General features: G+C 36.8%; 1 protein-coding gene across 3 annotated transcripts; it reads right to left on the bottom strand.

The window, feature by feature from the left end:
* Positions 1-244: 244 nt before the first annotated feature.
* Positions 245-14,599, bottom strand: eva1a (eva-1 homolog A (C. elegans)). Of its 3 annotated transcripts, XM_056768135.1 has the most exons (4): positions 14,296-14,599; positions 3,777-3,817; positions 2,517-2,644; positions 245-1,502 (listed from the first exon to the last, which is right to left on the bottom strand). In XM_056768135.1, the coding sequence occupies exons 3-4, from the start codon at positions 2,611-2,613 to the stop codon at positions 1,132-1,134; spliced, it is 468 nt and encodes a 155-aa protein (XP_056624113.1). In that variant the 5' UTR covers positions 2,614-2,644; positions 3,777-3,817; positions 14,296-14,599; the 3' UTR covers positions 245-1,131. The 3 variants fall into 3 exon arrangements, with proteins under 3 accessions (XP_056624113.1, XP_056624112.1, XP_056624114.1); XM_056768134.1 differs by lacking the exon at positions 3,777-3,817; XM_056768136.1 differs by lacking the exon at positions 14,296-14,599 and having other exon boundaries at positions 3,777-4,036.
* Positions 14,600-17,665: the final 3,066 nt, after the last annotated feature.

Below are 17,665 nucleotides of genomic sequence, written 5' to 3'. Positions count from 1 at the left end.
CAGATGTCAGTCTTACAATATGATTAACATGTTTACAGTAATCTGGCAAAGTTAGAAATGTAGAAAAATGTGGAATGACCGTCCACAACCTAAGGTAAAAATCTGGGAGATTCATCATGCTTTGTGCAAGACTACTTTGACTCTTTACAACAACGACATTAAGAATGTAGTATGACAATTGTTATAAACAAAAGACTGTTGAAGCTTTGGTTTTATTTCTTTATAGCAAGAGTGGACCCACCAACAAACCTCAGACCACAAATGTTTTACAAAACAAAAACATTCCAACCAGTAGTTCAATGTTATGATAATAGTAGCCTGATGCAAGTTTAGATTTATGTATTTATACCCAGATAATTGTTTTTATAACTTTTTATATAAATCAATTAGAAGTTGGATGCATGTTGACTCTGAAAAGTGGCATGTAGCCTATGTTTAATGCAAAAAAATAATGGCAAAATAAGAACATGGACGTAGTATTTGGATTGCATTGCCTTTCCTACCATTGTTGGTCAATTGTGCTTTTCCTGGATTCTCCAACACAAGCTTAGCACCACATAAAAAATCTATTTTAACTATGCATATATAATTAATAAATAGAGGTGACGGTCTACATCCTTCAAATAATTATTGTTTAAAGAAGGTTTTGAATTGTTCCACAAAAAGGGACAAACCATCATTTTGGCTGGTTAGTTTTCAAACTATGAAACTATGAAAATGTACACTGTGCTCCAAAACAAAGCTTTTGTATAATAGAAGTTGCAATATATCAAATTTAGCTTAAATAACAACAAAAAGATAATACAAAAAGATAAGACATTAAAGTTAGGTGTCTTGTCAAATCCACCTAAATGCACACATTGTCCAAAATTGTCTCTGACGAATTTCAGTTAAAAATACAACACTTCAAGTCAAGCCTAATGAAAGCTTAAGCATATACTGTATATTTTTATATCAAATATATATTTTATGATGAATCATCATCGGAAAAACTTCACAAATGTAACCACCAGCAGAACTAGATGATGTTCCCAATGTGTTGATTTGGCTTATTTCCCACAAAGAACTAGCCGTTAATTGTTCACATGGGAGTATTTTCTTCGGTGGATCTCTCTTAACGCATCAGAGGCTTCAATAGTAGCGGTTCAGACTGCGCGTGCCGGGCATATCCGGTTGTCCGTTCATCCAGATCTCTCGTATGATTCGCTCTCGTTCCTCCAATCGTTGCGCTCGCTCCAGCTCTTCTGCTGACGTAAACACATTACCTAGCGTCCGTTCGAAACGCCGGTGCCGCCGTGCTGACAGATCGGAGCTATTGTCCCAGTCCGAGTCGCTGTCGCTTGTATCGCTGATGCTATCCGCAGGTTTTCCAGTTTTCTTGGGCGCTCGTTGTGTTCTGCAGTCAGTTCTACAGGAAATCTGCACCACTAACGCGATAAGAGTGAGAACCAGTCCTAAACACACCCCGCACACAAAGTACAGTGCCGCCCGTTCTGGCTGATCTGCAGATAAACAAAAAGTTTAATTCTTTAAGTTAAGGGAATATTTCTAACAAAATACCACTGTCATGTGATGTGATGGTGTTACCAAATATAGGTTATTTAAAGTTAGATGTTGTATGCGAATGGTACATGTAGGGTAGAGCTGTTTTCACCCAAAATGCTTTTAGGAAAACATACTAAACACGAACCCAGTCGATGTGAATTATATATAAAAAGTGCATTTTCAAAAACAGATAAATCCGTTATTAAACATGTTCAGGAATCATGTTTTATCGTGTATTCATCAATCAAAGTTAGGTTATGTTGTTTTGACTAAGTAATAATAACTTAAGCTCACATACTAGAACACACAAATAATATGTAAACGTAATAAAAAGCATGATTTGTTTTTTTTTCAAATAAACTATATGCATATTGATATAATGTTTCTTCTTCTCACTAACATTTTAATACAACTAGGTTAGCTCACAAATAAATAGATATCGGTGTTATATCAAAATGCTGTTTACGCTTTCTCCAAAAAGCAGATGTCACAGTGTTTCTGTTTGATGATGTCATGTTTGACAAGTACCCTTTCTGGCACTGATATGTGTTTTGCTGCAGTGTAAGTTTCCTGTGGACTTAAAGACTTTGGTGTATTCACATCAGTTAATAACACTTTTCCATTTTTAAGACTTTTTCTACTCAAGGAGCCTTCACCCACATATAGAATAAAATGGGATCAATTTCATTGTTGGGTTCACTATTCCTTTAAAGAGAGAATTTATTTGTATTGAGGTAAATAAATGACACACGGTTTATACATTACTTTAAAAAGTAGTAGGCTAGCAGGCTAGTGGCGTAGTAAAATTTTAGGACATCCGTAGAAGGCTGGTAGGGTATGATTTGGGTCGTGGGGTAGTAGAAAAGGTAATATGATTTTAGAGGTAATAGAAGAGTATTTTGAAAATATGTACAAGAGTGGTAGCCAGAACGTTGAGTATAGTAGTAATAAGGTATCAAACATGTAATTACCTGCTATAAAGGAGTAAGCAGCGAGTGCATTGCTGACTAAAGCCATCTCCTCAGTTGTGGCTTGCCTTTCGAAGAAAGGTTTACCCATTTCATCCATATGCGCTCTATAGATCACTTATTTTGTTGTGCTAAAAGAAAGTGAAAGAGACAGTAAGTTACTATTCAAAACTGGCCTGAACCCACCTTATTTTTTTAAATCACTATAGAAGTGTAGAACCATTGCTTATAAACAAGTTGTTGTTAAAGTGTAATTATATTGGGTCCATACATGAACTGTGTAGCATCAGCAGTGCAGCAAAAAGTATTTTTACAGACACACTCAAACAGTCTGGAAATTTCCGAAGAAGCAAAATGATACTACCTTACAACCACAGCAAGGTAACAATCTAAAGTTTAATTTCTCCTCATTAAACTGTCACACAAGATCAACAAATAACTGAAATTTAGCTCCACTGTATACATTATTATTCACTAACAAGATTGATGACAGAAGTTGAGACAATCATAACAGAAATTATAACCTTACAGAATTATGTAGCGATTACTATGCTCCCCCTGACAATCTCTCATCGCCCTCATAAACCACATTTTGTCATATGGGAATTTTACCCATACATTTACTGCTAAATTGCTATGATTTATTGGCATGTGTTTGATTTTCATCCCAAGAGGAGGAAATAGAAAAATAACAAAATAAAGGGGTTCAACACAAAGTCATGGTTCTTTGTGGTTGAACAGAAGTAGTAGTTTAGGCTGAAGGTAGAAACGGGACCCAGATCCAGTGGTTCACGTGGGTGTAAAGGAATGCAGAGTCTCTGGTCCTGTCTCACAAAGACAGGCTGCTCTTTGAGTCTAAGTAACCCTAAAAACTGTTACCTAGCACTCCAAAGCTCATTCAACTGTCATGTCTGTTTTTTAGATTAAAGCTTTTCATTCTGCTTCAATACTACCTTTTAATTATGATTCTCCCCTGGGCTCTTTGCCAAAATTTCAATGTTTAAACAGTATATTCAGGTAAATAGTACCCCACAGCAATCTCATAAACAATCAAGTAAGTGGTAATGTCTGCACATGAATTACCGTAAATGAGAACTCTAGTGCTTAGGTCTGACATAAATGATATGATTTGTTGGTAACCAAACAAAACTTTACAATAATACTAGAACATTATAGTTTTGTGGATTCCTGGTTGTGGTTCAGAGGTTTATTTGACCCATAAAACATGAGAAAGCACTATTTTAGGTCAAACTTTTGTCTTACTTGAATGTTGTATCCATTGCAGTCCATTTTTGAAAACAGATCTTGAGAAAAACAAAAAAATGAGAAGAAATAGAAAACACATTACAATCTTCTAAGAAAAATACAAAAAACTACTATAGAGTATGAATCAAAATGATGTATATAATAGAGCTCCCCCCTCAGTGCTATGATAAGACCATCAGTATAAAATGTCCTTTCCCAATCTGTATTCATTTCAGGGATTTTACATCACACAGTGACACTATGAGTGCTTTTCAGGTAAACGCAATCCTCCAGCCAACCACAGCGATTTGTCAGGACCAAAACCTCCCTTACCAGACACAAAAAACAAAACAATCACGTGTGTTGAAACTGGTTGGATGTCTGGGAGAGGCAGATCACTTAAAACCACAATGACTAAAGGGAAACTTCTAAGGTTTCTGACATACAGTACAACATAGAACTTTGTTGTTTTATCTGCGCTTTACTATTTTTAAGTTGGTAAATATTGTTGTGGTTTATATCTAGAAAGTGTACATGTTTTTGGAAACTGGGCTATTCCCAGAACGTTCTCTACTTTCCCACGGAAATCTCATGCATCGTGTCCGGTAAAAGATTTTGAAAAGATCTAAACTGTCATTACAAGGTTAAAAACAGATTGTAAAATAATCTTAAACCCCAAAAAGGATGATTACGTCAATCAACTTTAATCATGGTGAATTAACCATCAAAGGTTTTTCACTTTACACTGACAACGCCTTTAAAAGAAACTGTGATTGAACACTGGAAGATCAAATGCTAAAATAATTTGAATCCAAGCCACATTGTTATTTATTGTTATGAGTAAAGGCGTTAATAAGAAAACCATTTTGTTTGTGTTTTTGCATTGAGTTAAAACAAGATTAAGAAATCTAACTCAAACAGTGAGGTTAAAGAAGGTCTCACTGCTAAATTATAAATAGTGTCTTGACTTGTTTTCATATTTTAAATTACTGTAGTTCTTCTTAAAGCACACTCATCTCTTCACCTCTGTCCATTACGTTTTTGGTTTTACAGTGCCACGCTCCAAACAGATCTGCCATTCTGTACCGCAATCAAGAGAGGAAAGCAGCGGTTCATTTTGGCAGGGCTTTATTGAAGCCAGCAGCCTGTAGTATTTCAGGGACCTGACCAACGGAGCCTGGCTTTAATCAGACAACCAAGCCAAACTAAGCCCGAATCCGAGCTTCAAAGCTGGCATAACACGTTACTCTTTCATTTGTCTTCATAAATAGAAGTCAAGCAAACAAGTAACACTGAAATTATTTCTTTCCCTATTGGAGAAGTTAAGCAGGAACATTTCCCACCCATTTTGCCACAAATTATATGTTTGTTTTATACGAATCGCTCTAGTTTTTGCAGGAATTTTAGCACCTGTTTCTCAACTATAGCATGATGTTTGTTTTAAGACAATGGACAACTGTTTCCATTTATATTCGCAGCAAGGGTTAAATCAGTCAATGTCAACGGGACCTCCCACAAGGAAGCCAGCAGCAGGAACGCATTGTTGACCAAGCGGGTCGCTTTTAGCTGGCAAGGCATTTTCCTGTGCTATGGGCGTCAGTATCTCAAGAACAAACAGACAGGAGGATGGATAAACAGGTGCCTTGTGCAAGTGGATAAGAACTTAATTTCCTTAAGGTGTGAGGGAAAACATGATGTTATAAAAAGTAATAGGGTGTCTTTTTTTAAAACGCCATTTAAAAGAAAAAGTTTTTGTTTAGTATAAGTCTATTCACATGCCAATGTATCTTTACGGGTAAAAGAAATTGCATGAATGAGTTCTGTGCCTACCAACATTTCTTCATGGAATCATACGGAGCCCCTTTTGGGACTTGGTGGTGGAAAATGTTTTTTTAAAGCTTTTGCGCTATCTCGCAAAACTTTTGCGTTTCCTTGCAAAACGTTGAGTCCCCTCACAAAACCTTTGCATTCAATTAATGTAATGTACGGAGTGGGACAACAGGTCTTGTTTGTCTAAAATCACAGAACGTGTCTCGAGATAACGCAAAATATGTTTGCGAGATAACGCAAACGTTTTGCGAGATCACAAAATAAATATTTTTCGCTTCCATCTCATAATTTTTCCACCACCATGTCCCAAAAGGGGCTCCGTAGGAATCATGATAAACAGAAATGGACCGTTTAAACATGTACCCATCTTGTGAAAAAATATTACGTAAACTTCTTATTTTGTCAAAGGTTTGGAAAACAAACTAGAGTATAAGCGCAATATCGCTTGAATCCCTAAATATCAGAGAGCGCTTTAAACGGTTCTTGCCTTATGAGGTTGCCTTATAAAAATATCTTCTCACAAGAGTCTCTGTTTACTGTGAACTCAAGAGTTCCAACTGAGAAAGAAAAGCACAACGGGGGTAGTCAGACTTTATTATTGTTTTTATAGATAGAGATCAGAGGTCCCCATAAAGAGGATTCATCTATTTTTAGAGGAAATGTTTCAAAATAGAGGACTATACAGAGTTTTCCAACAGCTGTTTCTTATCGGAAGGAATGAAAAAAAACTTTGGTTGAATAATATTAAGAGAAGCAAAGATAAAGTAAGACTAAATAAAATACAGAAATCACAAAGAGTGCAACAAAACTGTATAAATTAAAGTTTTTAACCCTATAAATACATATCTCTTTATGATCGTGTACTTGATGATCAACACAGTCTCACAGGAATTTGTGACATTGTCATGCAATGTAATCTGTTGATTTGTGTGCATAGACATGAATTTCCCCTTTCTTTCGTTTCACTTAGCACAACTTTCAATCTAATGTAATTCAATCTGTGTTATATATATCAACACAATCTGATTGTACGTTTTATTATGATTTGACTTTGCCCTGTTCTGTAGGTTTAGGGTTAGGGTGGTCCTTTATCGTTGGTTTGCCACCTTATTAAAATTGTGCGTTTTAGCTAAATTTGCCTTTGCAGCAGTGATGCTAGGATTTGGGGTGGGGTAATCTTTGGTTAGCCACCTCCTAAAATATGTGCGACTTGTTTATTGAAAGTAGTGCTGAGTGAAATTTCGTATGCCACGAACTGCCGTGAGACAGGGTTGAACTGATACAATATATATATATTTTAAATGGTGCTTTTTGAAATCCGATAAAAATGTTGATGACTCATCTTGCACTTCATAATTTTTGCCTAATCAGATGCTCTCAGGAATGAGAATGACCCTCGCCATAACCACCTGCAAGCCACTAGCAAATCATGGTTCATGGCTGTGATGTCACTGTATTTGTTCATTTTAAAGGTATCAGCTCTTCAATGTGTCTCACTCAAACGTCCAGTTTTAAAAGTAAAGCTTGTAAAACCATTTCATTAGTTCTCTTGTAGTATACAACATCACGAGTCAAACACAGGCATGATGTATATTAATATTAACCTCTTTATTTTCACTATACTGTTTAATCCAGCTCCAAAATATATAAATATACAGATCAAATAAGCGAGTGAGCGATCATTTAATCAGACAAAAAACAAAATTCTCACAAATGACTGTTTTTGGTTTTGTGCTATTTTCGTCTCATCCAGGGTTGGTTTAAACCACATAACCAACATAACCATCTCCTCCCACCTCATAAAGAAAAATTAGGAAAGCTAGTATGAGATTTCTCAAGATGTGTGATGTCTAACATAATGCTATACACACATTTTACTCATAATCTACAGATTTAACCGTCATTTGCAAAAGCACTATCATTAAAGAAAGTCAAAGAACTTTTGTTCAGTATTCCCAGACTGAAAACGTTAGTTACGTCAGCTTACTGTAGCATATCATTTGAGTTGAAGTTACCAGAAGTGAACTAAAAGCAACAATACTAAGATATTTTGATAACACTTTCCTTGAAGCATGTATGCATTATGCATTATAAATTATTAAAGGAGTTAATAAAGGGTAAAATGCATTATTATTCTTCATAATTTAGTTGTAAAGAATTATAACCCATTTAAAATGTTAAGTGTAACAATGAATTGCTAAGTGTTAGAATGTATTAACTGTAATAACAATTATTTATAAGACATCACAATGCATTAAAAGGTGCATTACAATACTTTAGAACTACTTTTATAATGCATTAAACATACATGCTTCACGGAAAGTGTTACAGACATTTAAAAAATAAATTAAAACATCCTAACTTACCCCTGACACAGAACTAAAAAAAATCGTACCACCAAAATATTTCATATTAGGACCTCAAATCCTTTGTGGTCATGATTTGTTTGACTCTCATTTGCCTGTGCCACACTGCCTCACCCTCATTATAATCACAAAACATGACTTTGGGCAGATTCATTTGCCAACCTTAATGCTACACTTCCTCCCTTTTTTCTCCTTTTTCTTTCTCTCTCACTTTTTTCTCTTCTAATATTAGGTTTCAGAATGCAGGGCCAGCCTCGGCTCTCTCCAACTCAGTCTCGGTTAGCTCAGCGAAGCAGAACAGTGGAACTGGATGATCCGAATGTACTTTTTAGTAACACTTTGTAACCCCACACAGATGGTTAGTCATTTCTATGATGCATTGACGAGAAGACACGGACGCACTGTTACTGTTCCTTTAAAATCACTATGAGCTTTTTTTCTTTTTAGAGCTGTTTTTGTAAAGCCACATCTAACTTTTTATTTTCACGGTGAGAGGTATATTCGTATGAAAAACAAAGCAATATTGAAAGATGTTGCCATTTTTCACCGATTTTGCAATGTTTCCCCTGACCCGCTTCAAAACACAACCACAATGTAAGAAAAGAAATTTGTGTGCTTAGGATGGTGGTTAAAAGCAAGAAAAAAATAATATATATTAATTTAAAGCAGGCGTCATGAAAACAGAACTTTTAGTCGTTTATTAGAGGTTTGCCATTTCTGTGCACTTAAATTGAAGGCTATGTTTTAGGTATGTCCCCATGGGATGTGAAAGTGTGTGTTCTACAGTATGTTTGCATGGGCCTGTGTACCTTGGCTGCAATTGACTGGCAAAGAGTTCCCAGCAGAATCTTTTGCTGTGAACGTTCCTCTAAAATTGGCGTTGTGGGTAGTTTTTCATGGAATGAGCGACCCACATATGTACATAAAGTAACTCGGGCAGAAACCTTTAACCAGGGGCTATTGTATATGAAGACAACCTATGATCTTCATTTTGACAGAATCATCTCAGCTTGAATTTCCCTTCAATTGGAAGTAATTTACTAGACGATTTCAACCGAAAGAACATTAAATATGTTTATGTAGTGTCTCACAAGCCTGTAACAGCCTTAAAAAGCAAAGCACAGTTAAACATATGTATAGAAATAGCTCAACTAAATTTAATAGATGAGGGGTCCTTGCACACTGAAAAGCCATTGCTACAATGTCAGGGTGTTGATGTGGATGCCATAGTCTTTTTAAACTCTTTTGCAGTAAAACCGTTAAACAGAAACCGTGATGCTTGTTTCTACCAAATCCAATCTATTCCCATTGAAATATTAATGCAATAACAAGGTTCATATAATTCCACTGTCCTTCACGAAGCCTTTGTTTCTGAGAACACAGAGGAGCTTTACCACGTAAGCAAGCCAGAGGCCAGAATGTGTCCTTACTGGCAGATCACACAAATACACATTGATTTACATGCACACAGACACACAGAGAGTGAGACCCTACGGGATAAACATACTAACATTCTGACAGGCATCTAGCCATCGTAGCACACATGGTACACAGTTTCCTCTTTGATCATCTAATTTGACTGAGAGGCATGTTTATTAAGTGTTTAACAAAACACTTTATTCATTTTACTTACGTAAGTCATAAATTGAAACATTTTTTGACCGTAACATTGGAACATGGGTTGATAATGCTAACTTAATATTGATTTACCTAGAAAACATTTTGCCAAAGGGCCGACACTTAAAGTTATTTATGTGGCCTGGAACATGCAACCCATCAATGTAACAATAGGTTAAGTGGGTCTTTCTTGTCACCGAATCCCAGAAAACATCACTTGTTCCACCTTTCAATTGAATGTGTAGCAGTCTGTATATACATTAATCAGAGATTAGAGGAAATAGAAGCTACTGTCCAAGAGCGTTTTTCTACCAGCGCTAAATTGGCCTTAGAGAATAAACACAACTCTCCATCCACGTAACGCAAATGCAACATTCTACTTTCTCAACAGAACTGATACAAATATTTAGGGTACTGTTGTGCTGAATTAGCTACTTTTGTGCCACACGATCCCACAAAAAAAACAAAAGTACTGACTTTAAAATACAAGCAAATGTAAATATCTCAAAAGAGGGACATATTTATACAATTACTTACATAGGATAAGGATCTGCATTTAAAAAATGGCTAACGTTGCAGTTTTGTGGCTGGATTTTTTAAAATGACGTAAACCCCAAAACAGAGAACACAACGGTCCATTGTTTGAGTTTGTTAGTTGTAATTGGGTTTCTAACCGTAGCCACTTGTTCTCTTATTTTTAATTGCCTAGCGCTACAGCCCTTGGCAGTGCTGGTATATTCTGAAGGCTTGCCAGACTGGTCGTAGTGCCACACAAAACACATTTCATACAATATGTAGGTAAATCCTTGTAATCTAGAGCAAAAATAGTTTAATATGTACTGGAAAAGGGCTCATAAATGACCACATGCCTCCTGCCAAGATCCTAAGCACCTCTGATGTTAATTCATACTGACTGAGGCATTTTTCTACTTTGTGGTACTACATTGCTCAGTGACTGTAGCTTACAACCGAACAGGAAAAAGATGAAAATTTAGTTTGGCAAACTGCAATAGAGGGAATATAAAACTGAGCTAAATAAACAACATTAGAAATGTACAGAGCTTCTTAAAAGATGTAGTTGACTACATGTGCTAGACATTATGTATTACTAACTGTGACACCAACCTCTTACCATTAGCATCTGATATTAATGACATCAAACCTGGCACAATGCATCTTCACATCCCAAGCAATAAAAAGAAATTATTCACCCAAAAAATGAGATTTTTGCCACAATTTACTCTAATTTACATCTGACCCTCATGCCATCCTATGTGTACCTGTCTTCCTTTCTTTAGCTGAACAAGATGAAAGTAATAATAAATCATATCCTAGCTGTTCCTCGCTTTGTAATGGCATTGAATAGTGACCGCATTTTTGTCCATCATAAAAGTAATCCATATGAGGTTGTTAATAAATGTCTTCTGAAGTGAAATAATGTGTTTGTGATTGAAAAGATTGTTGTTTTGAGCGTATTTAGCCGAGATAGGTTGTGTTGGACAAATCTCATTGGTTTTCTTGTGTCTCAGAACCAATGGCATCGACACTGAGATTATTTGACTCACGTGCCGCAGCCCCCATTGCAAATTACTCCTATTGTGTTCGGCTAAAGAAAAGAAAAAAGATGGCATACGTTTTTGACTAAGTTGTTTAATTCATAAATGGAGATCTAATTTTTACGGAAGAGGCTGGGATGATGCAATGATGATAGAATTTGAATTTCTAGGTCAATAGACTATGCACAATCGCGTTTTGTCTCCGTCCGCTGTGTCACATCCAGCGTGCATAGGGAACAATGATATTTTCACTCAAGATGCACACAGGGTTATGTTCAATGACATGAGTCAAGGATATTGCAAGCACTAAATCATATGTTGACAACCAAAAAGGGAAAGGCTTCAGGCTTTCTGTTTCAAGCTACATCCACAAATATGATTAAAATCTAAGTAAACTTTTAAACTTACGTGAGGCTTGATCACAGAGGCACTCAACAATGCCGAGCTATAGTGCTGTCAGTTCGCTGTTAGTAAACATGTCCTCATCACTTGGTGACAAATGAACTCAGCCCTATGAGAGCGGAAAAGTGGCTGAGCCGGCTGAGATTTTAGCAGACGCAAGTCTATTATTCCCTAAACCCATAAGGGTGATATTTTCCGGACAGGGTTTAAGACGAATGGCAGACAAACTGTCTTGATCAAAAAACAACTTGCGCTGACACATCTGAAATTATATCAATGCGATTGTTTTGTCTCAAGATGCACACAGAAATGTTTTTTTGTAAAGTGTGTCTTTAAAAATCCTTGTTTAACCAATGCCTAGTCCTGGTTTAAAATAATCCCTGTCCAGGAAACCACCCCATTGAGTTATAATCTTGACCCATAGTTTCCCTGTCACACAGAAATCTTTCTTTTAAATGTCCATTCAGTATAAACTATGCAGTATAGATGGTGGCCACCAAACTTACATTGTCAACTCCCTCAGACCTGAGTGAATCTTGTGTGTCCCATGCAAGTCCTGAGGCTGTCGCTAAACAATGCTCCTCAGTGTATGTTCAGGGCCACTGGGCCACCATTACTGCCTTCCAAACTCTAAGAGCAGGCCCCGGGACAGGAGCTGACACAAAGCAGCTGTCTGAAAGCACTAGAGTGGCAGGGAGTCAACATCTGGTCCTTCTATTAGGGACCCTCGAGAACCTAAGCAAGCGACAGCAGGACAGAAAAAAGAGAAACTAGTGTTTCTAGTCATGAGGTCAGTGGCCACACTGACTCCACACTTTTACAATTGACTAGTTAGTTGTGTGGTTCAATGATGGTCCTGACATTGAGATCTTTGTGTATTTGAGGGTGGTGGTTGTATGTTTAAAAACAGAAAAAGGTAGGCACAGAGAAGCTCCTGTTATAATAGGAAGCAGCTGATGCATTTAGATAAGAGAATAATGCTGAACAATCTGAGGTATCTGTGCCTCAATGTGTAAATAAATGGCCTTGTGCCGTAATGTTAAGCTGTTTTTGGCATACAAGAACAACCTTAAAAGCACTGTTTAATATATAAATTCTGTCATCATGTACTCACTCTTATGTTATTTTAACCTTGTGAGACTTACTTTCTTCTGGGGAACTCAAAAGGGGATTTTCTGAAGTATATCTATGCCAAATTGTTATGTAGACTAGGGGGGAGAACTTGTGTTTTTGGGGAGGTAAAACTAAATTGCAAAATATTGTGGGCAAATCACTCTTTAAATGACTGTCTACAAATAACTGAACGGCACTGGAGTTTAGATGCATCCCTCAGTGGGTGCCTGGTTCTGCTTGAGGGATGATGTTGACCCTGGACAGCCCTCCCGAGCAGGGAAAGACATCAATCGAATCTAAAGTGTTAAAGGAAATCCCGCTAGCATGCTGTTGTTCAAACAGAGCTCAGCACCCATGAGAGTCATTCAACAGCTTTCATTAAACACAGAGAGCAAAGGTGTTCCCTTTCAACTTTAACAATGCTCTATGATGAAGTCAATTTAAGCTGTTGACCTGAGTATTTCAGATTGATTTATACCGGTGTATATGAGGTAGGAATTAAAGAAACTGGTCCCACATTAACAGTGCCGCATATCAGGATATTACATCTCAGAACAACTGCGCGGGATGTATAATGTGTTAAAATTATATTCAATTCAAAATCATATGTCTATTAGGGATGTCACAATATATGTTTTATCATTTGATCACACCATTATTCAGGCTAAAAGAATTCACGATATTACATTCTGTATATTATCACAATATCTACTGAGGTGTTTTTTAAACAAACAAATAAGCTTCAGTAAAATTCATACTTAATTCTCCTTATATTTTTTTTCTTCATTTGATCACTCAAATAAATTTCATTTAAACAAATTTTTGGGATTTCTTGTCATTTCAAATCTGTAAAGGGACAGACAGTATCCACGGATTCCTGTTTGTTTTGTGTCTATACCATAAAAGTGAATATGTACCCCTTTATACGGTTACAACATTCTTCAAAATATCATCTTTTTTGTTTTTTGGTAAAAAGAAAGCAATACCCGTTTAAAATGACAAGAGGGTGAGTAAATGATGACAGACTTTTCATTTTTGTGTGAACAATACCTTTAAGACAAAACTTTAAAGTGGTGCTGGATTGTTAAAATATTAGTTTATGTACAGTAATAATGCAATATTGATAATCATAGTTTTGAATATCACAGTTATTGACAATACCAGTATATTGTAATATTACTAATGTCTATATGATAATAAAGTTCAGTAATGGTTACAACAAAAGGGCAAAATTTTCCAAATCATTATTCTGCAGTTAGAAATGTAGTGTGCTATTCAATTACGTCTACCGTAAATGATGCTCAAAAACCCTCAACAACAACCAGTCGTATCTGCTGATATTAAATTGCATGGCATAGCATACTATAGAGTATACACTATATTGATGAATGCAACACTTGACATTGGAAGTCTTTTTAAATTAATGCATTAACATAGTAAAATATAGTAAAGGATAGTAACATAGCTTATATGCGGCAGCCCATAATTCTCCTACTCTTCATATATTATGATCTTCCAGAACTGATAATCCACATTCACATCAATTCAAGCATCACAAAGACAACTTCACATAGAATTTAACATGTGTGAGTAAAATACCTGTTTTCTGAATAAAATAATCCAGAACCGTGAAGACAATCATTAGAAACTCACCCAATGTATTCTTTCCTTTCTCGTGCTCATCTGGGTTAAAACTATAAAAACAGTAAGTTTGATCCCCTTTAAATCCAAAGAACTCAATTGAAGCACAGGAAAAATGCAAAGGTAGCTGTTCCACTAAAGAAGTTGCATGCCTTTGCATGAGAAAAGTACTCGAAAAAGTGGTTGAAGGTAAAAGGTAATCATAACGCCGTGTGCACGAGCGCACTGGAGCTCTGCTTCTTTTTAGAACTTATGTCAGATGGACATTGTGCCCTGGAAGCTGGAATGTGACACACAGAAAGCAGGAGGCAGAAGTGTTCGCATTCTGACAGACACAGCCGAGTCAGAATGGAGCTCCGGAAAGCAGCGAGTATCAAAAAGAGGGTGGTAGTGAAAGAGAGAGAGAGAGAGTTTGAAAGAAAAAAAGGAGGGGGATGGTTAGCCGACTAGAGAACACGACATGACATGGGAATTTCATTCAGCCTGGACTTGGAATTTTCCTGTTAGCTTGAGATTTCTGCCCTGAGGCTCTATGAAATATTGTATTTTTGTACACTTATATGTCTGAGTTTGTGAACTGGAGTGAGGACCAGCTAACCACACAAACATTTGGTAAAAGTCCAAGACAACAGCCAAAAATGGCTCCAGAGGGTAAAGTTAGTCCTGAGAAAAGGTTTCGCTTATGGATGCTAACCAAGTCTAACGCAATTAAATGTATTTTGCAAAGTCAAAATACTTTGGAGGGATCACTACATATATATACCCCAAATGAAGTGATTTAGCGTATAATGCTTTCAGACCCAGGTCTCAGACCCCGGTCTGACTAAATAAACAATGGGCGTTCTCATGACCTTTCTGCACACTCATTTAGTTCAGTATCTGTTGCTTTTATAGACCATAAAGGCCTTAGATAGTGTTTGACCTGTCTCTAAATGCATCTCTGTTCTTCTAATCTGATGGGAAGACAGTCAGACAGGACATTTTGCATGGCACCACTATAGCTGCCTGTCTACAACCGTGATTGAGACCTGAGCTTTTGATCTCTCAGCTTGATCTTCTATTAGATCGTTCATCACTAACCACAAAGTTTTCAAAGTCAGTTGATTGGTTATAAATTGAATGCTGAAAACTAAAAATATTAGTATGGATCCTTAGGTTTTAGGGAAGGTGAAAAAACACCAATATAGGAAGGTACTCAAAGGTATCCTTATTATTTAATGGTTCAGTGTATGACATTTAGCACAATCTAATAATTAATATTTATTTGTTACATTTACATTCTGGACTCACAAAGTGTTTTTCATGGAAGGGGAAATCTCTTCAACCACCACCAAGGTGCAGCATCTACTTGGATGATGCGACGGCAGACATATTGCACCAAAATGCCCACCACACACCAGATTATTGACGGAGAGGAGACAGATTTACGAAGCCAATTTGTACATATGGGGATGATTGGGAGGTCTTGATGTATAGAGGCGAATGGGTGAATTTGGCCAGGATGCCGGGGTTACACCCCTACTCTTATTCGAAGGACATTTTGGGGATTTTTAATGATCACAGAGAGTCAGGGCCTCGGTTTATCATCTCATCCGAAGGACGTGATCTAGCGGTGAGGTGCCAACGGCACACTCCACTCAACACCCCCTCGAAGAACTACGGTGGCTGACACAGGACCGAGATGTCGTCTTGTTTTCACTTCTTTGCCGAAGGGAATAACTTTTTTTTGAGACATGCTCTATAGAGCAGTTTGTCCGTATAGGGCTACTGTAGAAACAACATGGTTAATTCAATGTAAGCGGACCCGTGGTGTATAGATAGAAGCAGCTCATTGTAAACATAACGCTTCTAGGGCTGTCATAAATATTTCGTAAACACAGATTTCAATGTGTTAAAGAAAATCCTAAATGAATGCAAAGACGCATGTGTCAGATCTGCATAGAGAGACGGCTAAAGAAAATCGGGAGAAACCAGGCTCAGCCGGGAGGGCCAGGTCTCCTCTGACGTGTCATAGTTGCACTCATATAAGAATGTTGGCTTTCATTCATAAAATGATGCTGTTAAAGAAATATGTTGTTTCTACACTAATTTGGTGATTAAATGTGAAATTATTAGAATGTAAATGTATATTTAAAAACATTAATGTTATGTGCATTAATCGTGATTGATCACAGAAAAAAATTGTGATTAATCAGATTATTTTTTAAATCAATTGACAGCACTTAAACGTTTCATTATGTAATGTCGTTAAACAGCTCTGAACACATAGTTTTGTATATTATATTGCATTTCTGATAATTGATTCTCCAAAAAATACCACACAGCACCCGTAAGATGAAACTTATGAACAATGTCTTCATTCCTGAAATGTGATCAGGGTTAAGGTTACAATGCCGTAATGGGTTTAAATGTGTCAGGATGCAGGATGGCTACCTTTTAGGATATGCTTTATAAACAACCAACAAAGTGCTGAAGAAATTTGAGAGCTTTGCTGCACAAAACCATATTACCGACTACACATCCTTGTGAAATGTCCACTAGATTGTTGTTAGAGTGGAGACAGCCGGATCTCATGACCGTCATGATCATTAACCGTTTATGGCGTAGCTAATTTTGATGTATTAAAAAAATACTTGTGTTATAAAAAATGTGTTAAGAAAATGCAAACGTACAAATAAGATTGAACGAATTTATACGACGAATTCCTGTAAGATTGTGTAGGCTGGCTACAAACAAACTAGTGTCATAGACGGTTTCAAAGCAACAACATAAACAAACGTTGCTACCAATGTGTGCTTTTTGCTAAAAAAACACAGTCACTGGAACCAGTTCAGATTAATGTGCCCAGCGTAATGGGGAAAACCCTCTTTTCCCAGGGAAGGTAATTAAGCATTTAATGAGCGTGTTAATAGCTCACCAACAGCACATGACCACACGAGTGAATAAAAACAGAAAGAAAAGCTTTCAAGCGGGCATATGAGAAGCACTGACTGGAAGAGATTGTGAAGCCATGTTATGTAGCAGATTGCTACCGAGGTCCAAATTCACTCATGGAGATGATTCGATTTGCATGATTGTACAAAAGCTTTACATAACCGAAGAGCATCTCAGGGAAAAAGAGGACTGTTTTCATCCGGACCAGAGATGACATCTTACACACTCAATGCCAAATGGTTCAAAAAGCACGAAGTGACAATTAAAAAAAAATTAACCTCACAAATAATTTATCTTAAATATAATCAAACCATTTAGAAATGGCTTTATGTCTTTGATCTCAAATCTGTTGCTTTTCTTTCTCTGTGACTGTAATTTTAGCATAAACCCCAACTTTAAGAAATACATCCCTTCTCCCTCGGTCCTGCTTGAACAACTGGCATAAGGT

This window comes from Triplophysa dalaica, chromosome 15 (assembly GCF_015846415.1).
Source record: "Triplophysa dalaica isolate WHDGS20190420 chromosome 15, ASM1584641v1, whole genome shotgun sequence".
Taxonomy (NCBI): Eukaryota; Metazoa; Chordata; class Actinopteri; order Cypriniformes; family Nemacheilidae; genus Triplophysa; species Triplophysa dalaica.
Note: the sequence above shows the minus strand (reverse complement) of the source record. Positions and strands in the feature narration are given on the sequence as shown.

Excerpts from the sequence above, each read along its gene's own strand:
- eva1a (XM_056768135.1), bottom strand. The coding sequence starts at position 2,613 with ATGGATGAAATGGGTAAACCTTTCTTCGAAAGGCAAGCCACAACTGAG. Across the intron at positions 1,503-2,516 it reads TGCTTACTCCTTTATAGCAG|ATCAGCCAGAACGGGCGGCA; the intron begins GTAATTACATGT and ends GTTTATCTGCAG.